We start from the raw sequence: 16,001 nt of genomic DNA, 5'->3' as shown, positions 1-16,001 counted from the left end.
TAGACGCTGCAGCCTCAGTTGGTTTGTGTGCGTCTACACTGGATTTGTCTTACAGATCATTCAAAGGGCCGCTGTTCAAAGCACTGCTGAGCCCTGGAACAGCACTCATCTATTTCTTTGCCACGTGATCTTCAGCGTGAACAACAAAATGTATGATTTCAGCGCAAGGTTAGCTGTATACTGAGAGGGAGACAAAAATCATCTAACAAATGTTTTTGTGGTGGACTAAGCATCTTTTAGTGGAGGCTTTGTTGTACTTAATTTAGATGATTCTAAGAGAAAATATTGAATGTGAATAGCCAACCTGGTTAGCTGAGACGGAGAGGTTTCTATCCTAACAAATGGCAGAGTGGTCCCTCAAATAGAGAATGAATTATCAAGTCCCAACAGATGTCCACTTAAAGTAGGCTCATATGTATGTAGCTGTAAAGAGCAACATCACATCTCAGACTTGTAAACAAAATGGTGGGTTCGATGTCAATTTGGAAGGTGTGCTCACTATTCTTGGATGTGACAGAAGATTGTGTTTTTTTTTTTGTGTTTTTTTTTTTTTTTTTTTAAGGAACCCGGCATAAAAATGGACAGCGACAGCACTTATGATCAGCATAAAATGACAGCCCTAATGTCTGATAGAAAAATCAAGGTACAAGAGTTAAAGCAGCAAGTCACATTTCCATCACAAAGACACAGATGCTCATCTGATGCAATTATTTCATTTTGATCCTTGAGATCAGGAAAATAAACCTCGAGTTCGGTCAAGTACTTCAACTTCAGGCAAACCGAAGAAAATGTTGTCTTCTGTGTACCGTAAAATGTACAATTTACATGTACAAAATAAAACATGACAAGAAAAAAAGCAAATCAACCTGATTACAAAAAAATGGCAAACAGCTTTTGTTCAGCATGAAAAAGTATACAATTTACAAATGAAAACAATGACAAAAACATACAGACCACAGTTTGGTTTTTCGGCAAGAAAAAAAAACAAGCAACAACAACAACAACAAAAACAGAAAAAAATAAAAATAAAAAAAAGATTGGAAACATTATTTCTCACCACAAAGTTTAAAACCATGACTTCAAGACTTCAAAAAAGAGAGAAACAATGAAATCCTCTTAGGAGAGCAATAATAAAAAAAGCTTAAGCCACACATGGCAATAGGCTAGTTTTGAAACAAGAGCTGCAGGCTAAGGGGAGGATTACTCAGCCTTGTGTAGCTAATGAGCAGAGGTGTCTCACCTCTGTATCTTTCAATAGCCCTCCACTTACGGCTGAGGAACTGAAATCCCTGTCTCAAATAGATAGGTTAGAGGTGGAGAGAAACTCTCAGGATATCTTTTCCTTGCCCCTTTATTTGGGTATTAAAAATAAGAAAATGAAAAAAAGAGGTGGCTTTGGGCTGGAAACAGCTTTTCCCCACTTTGTTTCATCACTGTGAGGCTCCACTAATCTCTACCTGACCTCAATGTGGCTCCTGTAAAGACGTAAACAAAGTCTGAGAGCTAACACTTTGTCTTTGCTCTTACAGAACTGTGGCAGAAAATTAATGACCCTTCAAGAGATGGATAACAAAAACTGAAGACTTGTGGAATCTTAATGGTTAGGTTTGGTGGCTACATGGTAAACGGGGCAGATGAGAATATTTCTAGTTGTGCAATGTAGCTACTTCATTGTTCAGTCACTATACCATGATCCACTGAACTGTCACTGCCTGACCCTGGAAGAAAAGAATCAGCCTCGAAGCCCGACACTGATGTGCTCATGATAAAGATGACTTATCTGTGAGTAAATGTTTGGTTTCCTGAAACCAAAGGATTGCACTGATTGAATTAGAAATAACAACAACTTCATGTTATCACCATGACACCATGAACCGTTCGAACTCGAGAAGACCCGACGTCTGTGTGTGTCGGCTGGTTTCCCACTATTTTCAACAAGGATCTTAAGGTGGGGTTGTTACTTAAACAATTCTTTTCAGTCACTAGGCATGTTCATATTTAAAATCATACGGTAGCACATTCCATCTAACAAAATGTCTTTGCACTAAACAACATTCAAAGAAAACATGGCACAGTACGACTTTTTTGTTTCATTTTCATTTTTTTGTCTACGTAGTTTTTTTTTCTTTTGTACTTGAAATATCAAATCTTGTTTTATTGTTGTATTTTATTGTGTTTGTTGGTTTAAAATGAAGAGGAAAACAACAAAAATGTTTGCTCCCTAATCTTTCTTTAAAAATGTAGCTGTATTTATATATAATATCTATATAGTCTTCCTTTGTAACGTTTCTGTAAATTGTGCAAATTCAGCAGTAATACAAGTGGCGAGAGATCAGAGAGTGGGCAGTTGATTACATTTATACAAAAAAAGGAAAATAAAACCTAACATCCTTTGAAACTGTGACACCCGTTGGAGTCACATGACCTAGAGAGCCTCTCTCCATTGGCTCATCACAGATTGGTCCATCCTTCTAATGATGATGCCATATATGGAGTTCCTTGTCAGGCTTCCATTGGTTCTTTCTTGACCATTGCTTCATCACGACAAAACTCCAGAAATCAAAATCAAGCAAATCACAAACACCAACATCCACAATAATCAAATGCTGTCAGTTGACATGTTTCTCCATGTATGCATGTGTGAAAATGTCCGGTGTCCCAGTCTCTCACACAGACACAGGCCCACATGCCATATGGGGCTGCAGACAAACACACACATACACATGTAAGCGTACACAGGCCCGCCCATCTCTGCCGAACCCCCCCCCCCCCGTTTGCAGTATACTGCTTCAGTCCTTTTGCAGTTTGTCTGTTGTGTTGTTGGGGGTTTGAGTTTTGTTTGTTGTCTGGGTGAGAGGAGCGAGGGAGGGATACAGATGGAGAGGAAGAGTGAGGAGAAGGAGGACATGGAGGTGCTGGATGGTCCTCAGCTGGTCAGGACCATTGTGTCGATGACCTGCTCCAGCTTGCTCCTCAGTCTCTGTCTCCTCGCCTGCTCGTCCCGCTCCAAAGCCGACAAGATCTGGAGATGGAAACAGGACAAATCTTTCAGCTTTCACTCTCCAAATATGGAGGCCCTCTGCAAAAACAAGGCTGTCAGACTTTAGTGAATGTCTTCAAGAACCTGAAGCATCTTTCCCTTTGATTGCCAAACAAAAAGTATCTAGGTGAGATGGACCAAACAATCAATGCTGATGTTTGATGAAAACATCCTCTTACAACTGGCTGACATCTCACCTCATCCTTGTACTTGATGATGTAGGAGTAGATCTCATGTAGGGCCGACATGCTGTTGAACTGATTGGCGTGCAGGCGTGACTGCTCTGCCAGGTAGGCACTCATGTCCTGGTCGCTGATGGCTGGCATCCTCGAGATGTCAGAGTAGTACCTGAAGAAATAAAAAAGAAGATTAAATATTGCAAATCTTTGGTAAAATAACTAAATAAGAAAAGAATATTTGTGCATGTACCTTTCTACCCAGTTCTTATAGTTGGGGATGTCTTTAGCATAGAGCAGCTTGTTGGAAGGTGAGTCCTTTCCAAGTTTATGCTCCGATGTTGAACACGAGTCCATGAAGGTCTGAGCCACCACAGACAAGCAGGCGTCTGTAATGCTATTCTTATGGATGTCAAAGACGAACTGGGGGTTCTTGATCACGTTCACCCAGAAACGCAAAGGAAGACTGGAATGAATGAGGAAATACAGGAAAAAGGGAGGATGGTGGGAGAGTTACAGTGAGACAAATTATTCAGGTACAAAGAAAGCAGCACACACACTCTGGCTGAACAAAGCAGTAGCCTGAGTGATAAAATACCTGAGGCAGGGCAAATATAACACTGTATATTCTTCTGCATTGCCAGCGTAAAAGTGCTGCACACTTGCAAACTTAAGAGTCTGAAAATTTTAAATTTACAGCAATTTTTTCACAGCACAAATGATACACAACCCAGCTACAAAACACTCCCAGTGACCTCCTCTGGCAGGATGCATATGGAACTCACCAGTTGCTCTTCCAAGTGTGCCGTACATCAGAGTCTGATATGGAGTGTTTGTCTGCCTGCTCATCCAAGAAGTCAAACATGTACTTGATGGCGAGGGGCAGAGCACTGCCTCTGTGTGCTGTGCTGAAGATGGTCTCAAACAGGTCATCCACAAACTTCTGGAGCGTGCCCTGAGCAGGGGGAGCAACATGGGATTTGTTTGAAAATAAGTCTTTGTCTCATTATGATTCAAGTCTAAGTCTCACTTAGTTTGATTAAGGATTGTGAACTAAACAACTGCAGCAAATTCCTGGCTGCAGGCGATGGCTGTCAGTAGATGATTTTAGAGAATGACAGTGTCTTTTGGCTAAGCCTAAAACTTTCTGAGACTTTGTGATACTGCTTCGTGCCTGCTGTTTTTCACAATGTTTAGGACGTGGTCCAATGAGAGTTCAGCCTTAGGCTCTTCTGCTGTGCTTTTTATTTCTTACCACATCATACAACCGTAGTGACTCTAAACCCTTAAAAACTTCTCTGAAGATGAAATGATTTGATATTTCCCACAAGTATTAAACACCTTCTTCTCCATCTTCAAGCATTCAAGCCACCTTCGACAGAATCTAATTGAAAACCGCCAGAAGTTGAATTGGCAGTTTTGTATTCATTCCCACCGCCACAAATCAGCTTCCTAAACATCCAAAGCTGTGGGAGCTGTAATAAATAAGAACAGACTACAGCGTTTCAAGATCCCCCCATTGTCTTCTTCTGGCTCGCATGTTAATCATTTCCTAATCGAGGCAAACATTGAGGCCTGCAAACCTGCACTTTCCTACCTGGAGCCTTGAACAATGGAAATGTGAGCTAATGACTGAAACAATGTGTGAGATGAAGCACCAGAGAGACCTAAAATCACCAAGATAGTCAGTATTTGCAACTCTGAGCAAAAATCTGATACTGCTAGTTGGCTAAATAAGGAGTTATTGTGTTTGTATTCACAATGCTTCTGTGTGTGAGAGTAAGTGTGTTCTTACTGATGAATGTGTGAATGGATCTGGGACAAAACTACTGTGGTTCATGTGAATTATGTGTATGAAGTGTACTGGTTGCCGATTTATTATGTTGGACATTTTTAATTCTTTGACTTTTGATGTGCTAGCTTGGCTTTTCTTGGGTTTGTACTCTTGTTTTGCCTCAATTCTGGAGAGAAAATGCAGACAGGTAAACAGATTAAAGGAAAGCACCGTTAACAAAACCATTCTCATATTATCATATTGAATCACTGACTGCACTGTTCAGCAGAGAGAACAAGTCAATTTTTGTGTAACTGCTGTGTCATAAAACATTTTAACGATAAAACTCTGCCTGATGGCAGTTTAATAACTCGCTCCAGGACATCAGCACAAAAACTGAGCTTAACTTTAAATGACCTCAAGATGGACGGTGCATTTAAAAACCTTAGCACCAGTTCCTCAGTGTGGCCTGGACGACGGAGGAGTTTGGTGAGTAATGATCTTGGGGTAAAAGCCTGGGCCTGAAAGCCCTGAGGCCACCAACAGGGCCCAGTACCGCCAACCCAACAACTCGATAGTCAAAGGTCAACCTTCTAATTAAGACACATACACACTCGTTCCTGTGCATATGTTTGTCTTTGTACAAAAGGTTAGGGAAAATATTAATGAGCTTTGAGACCACCACCAAACAAAGGCCAGGGCTGCTAGTGGAACTGAGCCACATGACAAGGATGGTGGTGGAGAGGGGTTTTTGGCTAAAGGTTAGGGTTAGGTCTGTGTCTGTGTGTGAATATACAACTTGTCTATACCTTGGTGGCCAGCAGTCTGGTCAGGTAGATCTCAGAGACCATCTTGCTCCCTCTGTCTCCTTCCCTCTGGTCTGAGTGGTCGTGGTTCTTGACCAGGTGCCACAGTTTGGTGCCACTCTCAAGGTCTGGGGTGATCATGGGAGTTCGGGAGCGTAAACTGTCTGGGCTGCTGGCTGTCCTTAACATGCTCTCTGGAGGATGAGAGGTACAGGAGCGGTAAATGGAAACAGCCAAAAACTGCCACAAGAAAGGAAAAACACAATTGCTTTTGGGTATAAGTATTATTTATCTTTTCTTTACATAAAGGGAAGATGAGTCAACGTTCAATTTATTATAGAAATAAATTACAGAAAAATCTGGCAGTCCAGCACAGTTTAATTTAGTCTAATGCCAGTTAAAAAAGTGTCTGTGTCTTGCACAAGGTCATTTCAAAAGAGCCAAAATTTTGCTGGCCTGGGTGACAGCTTCAGGGCATTACATACTGAGAAGCCAGCAACTCCATGCTACTATGTAGTTTATAAATTGTAATGCATCCTGACTTAATCAGCATTCCAAGGTACACCAATTTAAGCTACACAGGTGGAAAAAACATGAGAATAAGAAAATCTGAGACAGCTACATAGAGCCAAATCTCTGTGTGAAGTTAAAAGCATTTCTGAAAGGGGACAGCTTCTTCTACCTTCATGTCACTCTTTCATTCCAGAATAAATTTGTCTGTCACTCTCTCTCTTGCGCTCTCCCTCCCCTCCTCCCTTTCTTTGTTGGACAGTGATCCCCTATTTTGTGACACCGAGTATTACTTTCAGTTTGAATGCTTGTCACTAGCGTGACAAAGCAGGGAAGGATTGAGAGGTTCAAAATGTCAGGAGAGAATGTGGACCAGGGAAGTAGAGAGTCGGTGTGATAGGGTGTTAGTGAATATTTGTTTGTATGGAACGGTGGCAGGAGCAGTTACTGTGGAACAGGGGGGGACTAGTGGAAAAAAGAGATAGAGATGGAAAAAACAATAGTGAGGAACATCAGTCCACCTCACACCTACCAATAACATGTGCCTGATGGTATCTGGACAGTGTCTGCATCTGATGGGGCTGAATCTTTTTCAGCGTTTTCCAGATATTCAAATTATTGTCCATTCACCAATTTTCAGAATGTTTCTGCTTATCTATTTGTGACAGCTTCATCACACATTATAGCCATATTGTGTGTGATGGGCTGTGACCTCAGAGGAATGCTAGGTGTTAATTTGCATGACAAAGAGTCAGCTGAAGGAAGTGACATCCACTGAGCAAGAAAACTGGAACAAAATGCCTCCTCTTAATGTCAAATTACTTTTGAAAATTCTAAAATTCTAATCAATAATTCTATAAATAGTTATCTTATATATCAATGAATAGCTACTCCCCATAATTCCACTGTATGAACTTACAATGTGTATGAAAACTGAGAAAGTTAAAAAAATGAGCAGCTTGTTATAAATGCATGTGCCCATATTACAAAATTATGCTCACATATCTACACTTGTACAGACAGACGCACACACATACAAAACACACACACACCTTCTCTCGTACCGTATCTGCTGAGGGATTTGGTGAATGTGGAGGAGTTAGAGATGTTGTAGGCTGAGTTCTGTTTAGGCACCAGGGCAATCACGGAGCCATCTGTCACCTGCAACAGGATTTTCAACATCAGTTAGCAGTGCAGTGAATATTCAGCAAGATGAGCGTTCAATGCCACAAATTATGACTGCTCAAATACATTTTTCCCCCCAAATTGGTCTTTTAAATTTTCAAATATTTGCTTGCATCTTATTTAGCAACTGAAGCATAGATATAAAAACATGTTGCTTCTCTGTGCTGACATCTGCCCAAAATGGTGACAAAACACCAAGTATTGTTGTTTACTGGAAATGAACTAGAAAATGACAAAAATATGCCTCCAAACCACTGAGGAGTTATTGTTCCCAACTATTGGGTTTATGTTGTATTTGAGTGGCAGGATACCTGGTAGTGAGCCAGTGTGTTGAGTCTCTTCCAGTCATTGTCGATCTTCGTGGTGACATCCTCATCTTGAAGGATGATGCGCGCCATCCTGCCCTGCCGCCACTCTGTCATATACAGAGGAAACATGTGTAAGAGCCTTCATAGAGCCAGAGTGTTACCATTGTCTATTTATTTTTGTTTTGTTTAATTCCCTTCCCTTGTAGTGTATTGTATTATAACATTTTATCCATGGTTGTGCATTTTTGTTTATTATGAGGGAATGGCAACAGATCTCAATCATCAGTTCTTCTCAAATGAGTGACTATAAAAAGGAAGATACAGTTTATCTTTGGTCAGAATAACTGCTGCTTCTTCAGAGAGCTCTTGAATTGACTTCCTCTTTTAGCCCCTGTAGTTGTGCACTGTGTTTGCATCTTCTTACCCAGGTCCATATCTGAGGCCTTTGGTCTCTGGGAGTATGGTGTTCCCTTGTACACAGCATCCAGCAGCTTCTCCTTCACCTGAGTCACTGTGTCGCAGTTCAGACTCTTCACTGTAACCTCGGGAGCATTTTCATTTTCTGGGTTCACACAGTGCAGTGTCTATAGAGGCCGAGATCAGAGAGCAAAGGACATAGTTAATATATGGCTAGGAAGCACAAACTGGGAGGATTCACGATTGATGTGGGGAAGTGTGACCAGAACGTGATGATTTTTGACCTGGAACAAAACCTTCACACCATAGTTCATCATATTGTTAGCCTTCAATTATTGTTGTTTCATCATCAAAATGTAAGGCCCTGCACATCAGGTCTCTGTTTAAATCATACAGCCAGGAGGATCTTTTATATAGTTGCAGATAGTGAGTGTTGCCAAAAACTGCGTAATGGAATAGCTTTTCATTATTCATTTATTTAACTGGTTGGGCACATTTGTTTTGCACCCCAAGCAGAATCCAAGTGTCTGTGTCGACTACTGTGTGTGTATATACCAAAGTCTTGTAGTCAATCTGCTGTCTGATGAGTTTGTCTTCACTGAGGGAGTAGCGGGCCTCTCCTGTGATCGCGTCTATTGGCCCCTTTTCCATTTGCTGCTTCATGGCGCAGTACAGCATGAAGAGAGGCTCACCGGCACATTCCTGGAAACAGAGGACCAGAGATAGAGGTGGAAGAAGGAGGACGATAGATTTGAGTGAGTGGTGAGAAAAGAGTCAAAGAAAAGGGAAGGAAGCAGAGAGGAAAGGCAGACTTAAAATATAGACCTCAAATTTAACTGCAAAAACTTAATGGACAAAAATGTACACAACTGCAAGCTGCGCACAGCTTTGCTGTTGCGCCTTCGCTGAGGAACACTCCAATTATATTTCTAATCTTCTTGAAGCCAACCACAGGAAGGGCAGAAGAGGACAAGGCCATGGCCTGCATTGGCTAACAGCCTGCTGAAAATTGACAACACACACACACACACACACACACACACAATTTTTCTCTCACACACTCAAGCCTTTCCCCCGTGACTCTTCTTTGGAAAAAATACCCTTTATATGGGTGATTGGATGGATGGGTGTGTATGTGTGTGTGTGTCTAAGTGAGTGAACAAGACTGGGAGAAATCAGAGAAAGTGTGAGTGAGTGGCAATTGATGGAGGAGTTAATAGAAGGTTAATGACTGCGGAGTGAAAAACGCTTGGAGAAGCACTTTGGTGCGTGAGACGTGTCAACCAGGCAACAAGCACTGGGATGTTGGGCCCCCTGTGTCTCTTTCCCCTGTTCTCACGCTCTGTTTTTCATTCACTTCCTTCCTGGACTTCCAAGTAAACACTACTTGCTGGTACAACATCCAAGAACAGGAATTATTCTTTAAAGCCAGAACCTTATCTGCATCATATAATGCGTATTTAGTTAAATGTTGTTCTCATGATGTTACCAATCATTTATATGTTTTACAGCTTTGTGGCTTGTGGCAGGGGACATGGGTTTGAAGTTGTGCCTTGCAACACTCAGCTGGGCATGTTCACGCATCAACACATCAGTCATCTTGCAGAGCTGTCAGATGAGCTCTGCGGGATAATCGAGCGCAGCCTGCTTCCTATCGAGAAAACACAGCACACGGCAGACGTCCTCCCTGTCCAGCAGTATACAAACCAACTCTGCGCTGAGTCTTAACTCTTCTGCTTACTTCAAATGAAAACACAGTTCTGAAGCTCCATGTTTATGAAAGGGTCAAATTTGGTGTGTATTTGCCTTCCTGTCTGTCTGTCTTTTATTTCAGCACAACAAACACTTATGTTCAAATTAACTTTCGTTATTTATAAAAATACTATTTTTCATGCAGCGTACTAAAACAGTTCTCTAAAATTTTCCTCAAAAAGACAGGTCTCTGGGAGCAGAGACCGACTAACCATGTGATTTCCCACTTGCTCAAACAAATCAGTGCAAAGAAGAACAAGTGAACCCTTAGTATAGGGTAATGGATAAAAAGGTTTCCTCTAACTCCTGCTCCCTTCAGTAGGTCGGTAAAAGCCCCATCTCTTTCCTCCCTTTGAAAAACTGCTTGACCTTTACTCACCTATATTCACACCTGGCTTAGCTTTGAAATTGTCCTGGGCCTTTCTTTTATGCGGCCCTTAAAAACTCGGGAGAAAGAGAAGCACTGAATTGCAAAGGTTAGATTAAAGCCATTCTTGTAACCTTGCTGCTAGCGATGACATGTCTTCAGTTTTCATTCTGCCACTGCTCTCAAAGTCCCATTTTATCTTGCACCCATCATTCCTTTTTCATTTTAAAACCTTCCTCTCATCATTTAATAAACACTTGTCTCTTTCAAAACATTTTCTCTCGACATTCTTTCACCTTTTCCTGTCCTTTCTTTGTTGTTCAAGTCCCGTTTAAAGTTCATGAACACAGCTGTTAGAAAAGATCCCAAACAGCTTCCCTGGTTACCCTCTCCCCTGTGTCTAAACCCAACTCTGGCTGTCCAGTCTTGCAAATAGAGTCAAATCACACACAAGCATTGGACAAAAGTGACACACACACACACACACACACACACACACACACACACACAGATGTTGACTGGGACCTCTGGGGGCTTGGCTGGTTTGCTGTCCACCAAAATGCCTGTCCTGGCAGGGGTTTAAGGCCCTGCTGCTAACTGATTAGCTGCAGTGATGTTTGAATGTGGAGAATGTGTGGAAACAAGAATTTAGCACAGTTTAAGCATCAATAATTCCCTCTGATTCCATATCAGAGGGAAAGGAAATCAAAAAGAGAAAGAAAACATAGAAACAGAGAGGGACAGACAGAGAAGTGAGAGAATACATTTGTGTTGGATCTTTAGCTTCCTCTTTTGCTAAGCCCCAAAGCTCCAAAGGAGGATACAAACACACAAGTATGAACACAGCCAAACAAAAAGACACATGCACACTTTTCTGCCACTAAAAGACTCCAGCCAGGGACACAAAGAAAGGACAGGTTAGTGCAACAGGCTATAGCCATCACAACAACATGACGAGCTATGTCTGAACAAAGCTTCAGGCTGCAGATTCCTCAATTCAGAGAGGGGGAATTTACCAGATGAAAGACAAAGGTAAGGGATAGGTAGCCTGCTGCCTGCTGCTTATCTATCACTGCAGCTGTGAATGTTCGAGTGTGTTGATCGAGCCTTTTTTTCTATTCCCAAACACCAGCTGTATTAGTGTTGCATCAAAAGTGTATGTGTATGTGTGTACATATTTGTCTGCATGTGTTGGACAATTTTACCTTGAGGAACTTGTAAAGCAGGAAGGTGAACCAATTGGTGAGCATCTTCTCAGCAACCGACTCTGTCCTGGGAGGGGAGAGAGAGAGAGAGAGATGCGGCAAATAGAAAAAATTGTGGATGATGGTGAAAACAACCAACCAAACAAACAAACAAACAAACAAACAAACAAATCCACTTGTCTTCATTAAAATTACGGTAATTAGTATAATTTGCTAACTTCTCTCGTTAATCACAAACCTGCCGTGTAATGAGAGGAATCTCTGCACATGCACACTCTCAAAGAGACGCGTGAACAACTTGCCAGTGAAATTAAAACAGAGCAATTAAAAGGCATTGTAATTAATGGCCTTATTTTGGGTAATTTATTAAACAGCTGAAAGGGCCAGCACTGAAAGTATGGGATTTGGAGGGGGATGCAAGTCTTCTTCCCTCTTGGTCATCGCTCTTATATTCACCTTTTCACCTTCCACAGGAAAAACTGGAAGACCTTGTTTTACATTGATGAATGAGGGATGCATGAGAAATCTCGGAAATTTTCTCTACTCCTCCACTGGGTTACTAGGTTGTCTAACTGGGTCATATTCGCACACGTATTGTGAATATTAGTCTTTTTTGTCAGTAGGATGGCGCAAGGTTGAAAAAGGTGAAGAGGGGTTTATTTTGTTGAGAAATGACAGCACAAAAAGATAATTTCTGGTCAATATTGCACAGTAAATCAGCTTTTTGTGACAATTGAAGAATAGAATAGAAATAAAGGAAAACACAAGAAAGTAGGCCAAGTGCTGTTGAATCCAGCGAAGGCCTGTAGCAGGAACAAGACGTGAACTCCTACGCTGCTGTAAGCCCCCCTGTTTGACTGGTGTTTGATGTATGTGGAGCAGTTTTTTTTTTCATGGCTGTCAGCAAAATGTAGCAGATAAAAGATGATCCAGAACGCAGAGTTGAAGAATGAAGGAGGCAAATACACCTGGACAGAACATGCTTTTAGGCATTTCAGGACATGATAGTGGGCGACTGCTACCATCATCTCATTAGTCCCAGCACCCAATGTTCCAAAGTTTTCAAACATGCCAGAGGAAGAAGCAGCTTAATGCTACACACTGCAATTCTAAGACTATATGTACAAATCAAGTGAACCTGATACAAGAGCATTGTTTCACCATTGGGGACAGAAAGACACATGGAAGCCAACTATTAGGTCTGCTCCCATTCTTTTTGGTGAATGTCTAAAATAAAATTTTCTAAAGCCTATCTTTTGCAGGAAAAAGACCAAAACATGGTGAACCATGTGTGTAATAATTGCTGAGCTTATTAATGCCAGCTCCCGAGGCTAGTGTAGTTAACAGGGACAGCGTGTTGTGACCGTATGCCCCAAGAGGGGATTGGAAAAGGCTTCACATAGGCAGACTGGATGAGAGTCATTTATTTGATTAGATTTTTAATTAAATATCTCTCCAAGGAGAAGGAGGAAAGAAAAAAAAAAAAAAAAAAACATAACTTTTTTATCATTTAATGTCTAATTCCAATTTATTTGGAGACAGGCCATTTCTCTAATTGTATCTCTCCTTAAATACGTGTATCTTTTCTGGCCCAGCTGTCTGCAGTAGCTCATTTTAACTCATTTTTCCTTAAGCCTATCTACTCTTTCTACCTTTCTGCAGTCTTCTTTTCATTATGCCGCCCTCCATTTTCTACCTCTACCAATTTGCCTCCAGTCTAAGTCTCCCTTCGGACATTTTTCTCTCTTTCTGTCAATCACCATTTCCCTCCTTCCCCATGCTCCATCCACTGCCCTCACTGCCTTTTCACCTCAAATCCATTCCCTCCACTGTTGCACATCTTCCCCTTTTCCCTTTTACTCGTCCGTTTTAGTCCTTTTTTGTATGTGTGTGTGTCTGTGCTTGTGAGGATAGAGAGGTCAGTCTGACTGGGGCTCCACTGAGTGTGTGTGCGCTCAGGGGTTTAATCCTCTCTGACATGGACAGAGTTGAGAGATGAAGATGAGCTAATGTCCTAAATATCTGCCTCTAAAGGCTACAATCACCAATCTCCGCCTTCAGCTATGTTATGAAAAATAAATTGCGTCATATTTTCATCTTCTGTTTTCTATCATTTTCTGTTTGTTCCTGCAATTAATATTACCATTTGCTTGGGTTTGCATGTGATTTAATTCAGCCATGACAACAGGAAATTGTGAACAGAGAGAAGTGTAACAAATAACTTTTTAGTTGTTTCTGTTTTTCTTTTTGAAGACTATCAGAGGGGTGCCTCCAACCAAATCAGGAGTATGGCAAAAACAGGCCTCAACCCACATGCACAGACAGGCGGACATAACCTAAGACTTGAAGACAAAGTGGAGAAACTATCTGTGCTTTTCTGTGACATGATTTTATGAAGTTTGAGCCAGTTTAAAACCCTCTCCCTTATTTCTTACCTTCTGAGTAATAGCTTGGGGTGGTTCTTGCTCTCCAGGTTTTTGTCAATTAGGTCAGACAGAAGCTGTTTGAGGACACCTGTGGCATACTCCATCTCTCCCTGCAATGCTGTCATGATGAGGGAAGCCACGTTGCCCCTATCCCGCATGGAAAAGGAACGCTGAGCCTCCAGGGTGCGGATGAAGGTAAGGAGGAAGTGCTTCTTGGTCAACAGCTGGCCAAACAACGTCAGGGCCTTCTCCACGTTGGCAGGGACCTGGAGGTGAGGGGATGGAGTTGATGATGAGAAGGAGGAAGGAGAGGTAGTCAATTGTTGGACATAGGGAAGAGAAAATGAAAAAGAAAAGGGGAAGACAGTAATGTAAAGCAGGCAGGATATTGGGGGAGGAGGGTAAGAGAGAGGGAAATGAGAAAAGTGGGAAAGGTAAGATGTGCAGGTACGGAAGAAGGCAAAACTCCGGGATAAATATCGACAAAAATGGTTATGAATAATAGTGGAGAAATGGATTGATGCGTTTGAGTGAGAGTGAGGGATATCAGATGAAGCATTCACAGGGAAAAGAACAACACATTAACATACATAATTATATCTCCAAAATACTTATCTATATAAAGGGATAATCCTGCTGTGGTTGCTGTTGCACCTGCCATCTACATCCAAAACACAAGGCTTACACTCTTGCCTCTCTGGGTATTAGCGTCCTGATCCTCTCCTTAATTCCCAGTTCACACTATCTTTACCTCCCTCCATCTCTCACTGGCCCTTCCTTTCAACAGATTCTTTTCCTGTCTCAAAGCAATGGGCAGGCCTCTCCCTCTGAGAGAGAGCAATGGAGGTTTGAAGTGAGAATGTGAGCTTCATGCTGTAATAAGAAATTGATCTGCCTGCTGGAGCACCACATTGGCCTGTGATTGCCTAGTCCATACAAATGAAAATCCAATGTTGTGTGCTACACTATCCCTTCGGAATACAGTTGATAGCACAAGCTGATATTGCATGTCGCAAAGGCCTCGTCACCTGACATGCATGTCAGTGGAATGCGGTGGAAGTATTTCCATGAACTCTATGTGTGAAAGCATAATATATATGAAAAGATGATGGAAGTTGGTACACGTGCTGCAGTGTCCAGTGACTCAGGGTATTTTCCCACATGAGGATTGATCAATTGTACAAGGGAGAGTGTTTTATTGAACATGTGAATATTACTTTTTCTGGAGCCTCAAATAGGCTTGGTTCTGTGGAAGCAATCTATAAATTTCACCAATTTTAGCAGGAAATTGCTATCGGAAGTGGAACCATCCCTTTGCTGTATTACTTCAAACTCAGGTTATTTTCCTTACAAATACTTGAAAAGTTTTCTGCCTTGTTATCCACATTTCCATAGCCTGTCTCACACTGACAAGATTCATGACTTGGACTTGTAAAACTTCTATTTTGTGGGAAATAATTGGAATTGATCAATGCTAGATAGTTACCCCACAAGAAGTTTCCTCTGGATCTCCCTTTCTTTATTTCAAAAAAACCTTTCCCTATAATTACACTGAAACTGCTGACAGTCCCTTCACATTATCCATTGGTTTCAGCTTAAACCCTTCAAATAAAACTCTTCTAATTATACATGTAAAAACACACATACGCGCAGACATACACATAACAACTTCCATTCATCAAAACTGTGTGTATGTGCGCATGTGTGGGAAGAGCTCACTACTGACCCGTACCTCCATCTCCTTGAGCACAGGATGGTCCTCAATCCCAGGAAAGAGGACCCTCATGGCATAGGTGCGGTAGTCCAGGAAAGGAATTCCTGCTCCATCTAGCTCTTGGGTGAGTTCATGGATGTCTGTCTGCAGTTCAGCAAAGGCTGTACAAAAGGGAGTACAAAGATGTCATGGGTTTCCAGTGATGCCCACATTTCAATAAAGCACAAACTTTAATTACAAAGAAATTAAAATAGTACCGTTATTTTAAGTTATAATTGTCAAGATTGCTTTTTTGATTTTGGGGACACTTAAGAATAATAA

At 41.5% G+C, this 16,001-nt stretch overlaps 1 protein-coding gene across 4 annotated transcripts in view; it reads right to left on the bottom strand.

The window, feature by feature from the left end:
• Positions 1–480: 480 nt before the first annotated feature.
• Positions 481–16,001, bottom strand: part of plxna1b (plexin A1b) — a 169,585-nt gene continuing 154,064 nt past the window's right edge. Inside the window, exons 21-32 of one of the 4 annotated variants that reach the window (XM_029501143.1) lie at positions 15,693–15,841; positions 13,976–14,232; positions 11,541–11,607; positions 8,772–8,918; positions 8,224–8,383; positions 7,803–7,906; positions 7,359–7,467; positions 5,800–5,990; positions 4,002–4,171; positions 3,470–3,682; positions 3,238–3,388; positions 481–3,022 (exon numbers count right to left, since the gene is read on the bottom strand). In XM_029501143.1, coding sequence (XP_029357003.1) covers positions 2,927–3,022; positions 3,238–3,388; positions 3,470–3,682; positions 4,002–4,171; positions 5,800–5,990; positions 7,359–7,467; positions 7,803–7,906; positions 8,224–8,383; positions 8,772–8,918; positions 11,541–11,607; positions 13,976–14,232; positions 15,693–15,841 — 1,814 coding nt within the window. In that variant the 3' untranslated portion in view covers positions 481–2,926. The remainder of the gene's footprint in view (positions 3,023–3,237; positions 3,389–3,469; positions 3,683–4,001; positions 4,172–5,799; positions 5,991–7,358; positions 7,468–7,802; positions 7,907–8,223; positions 8,384–8,771; positions 8,919–11,540; positions 11,608–13,975; positions 14,233–15,692; positions 15,842–16,001) is intronic. The other 3 variants (XM_029501145.1, XM_029501144.1, XM_029501146.1) reach the window with 3 other exon arrangements.

Source organism: Echeneis naucrates, chromosome 5, assembly GCF_900963305.1.
Source record: "Echeneis naucrates chromosome 5, fEcheNa1.1, whole genome shotgun sequence".
Classification (NCBI taxonomy): domain Eukaryota; kingdom Metazoa; phylum Chordata; class Actinopteri; order Carangiformes; family Echeneidae; genus Echeneis; species Echeneis naucrates.
The sequence above is the reverse complement of the archived record's forward strand: the minus strand, read 5'-3'. Positions and strand labels throughout refer to the sequence as shown.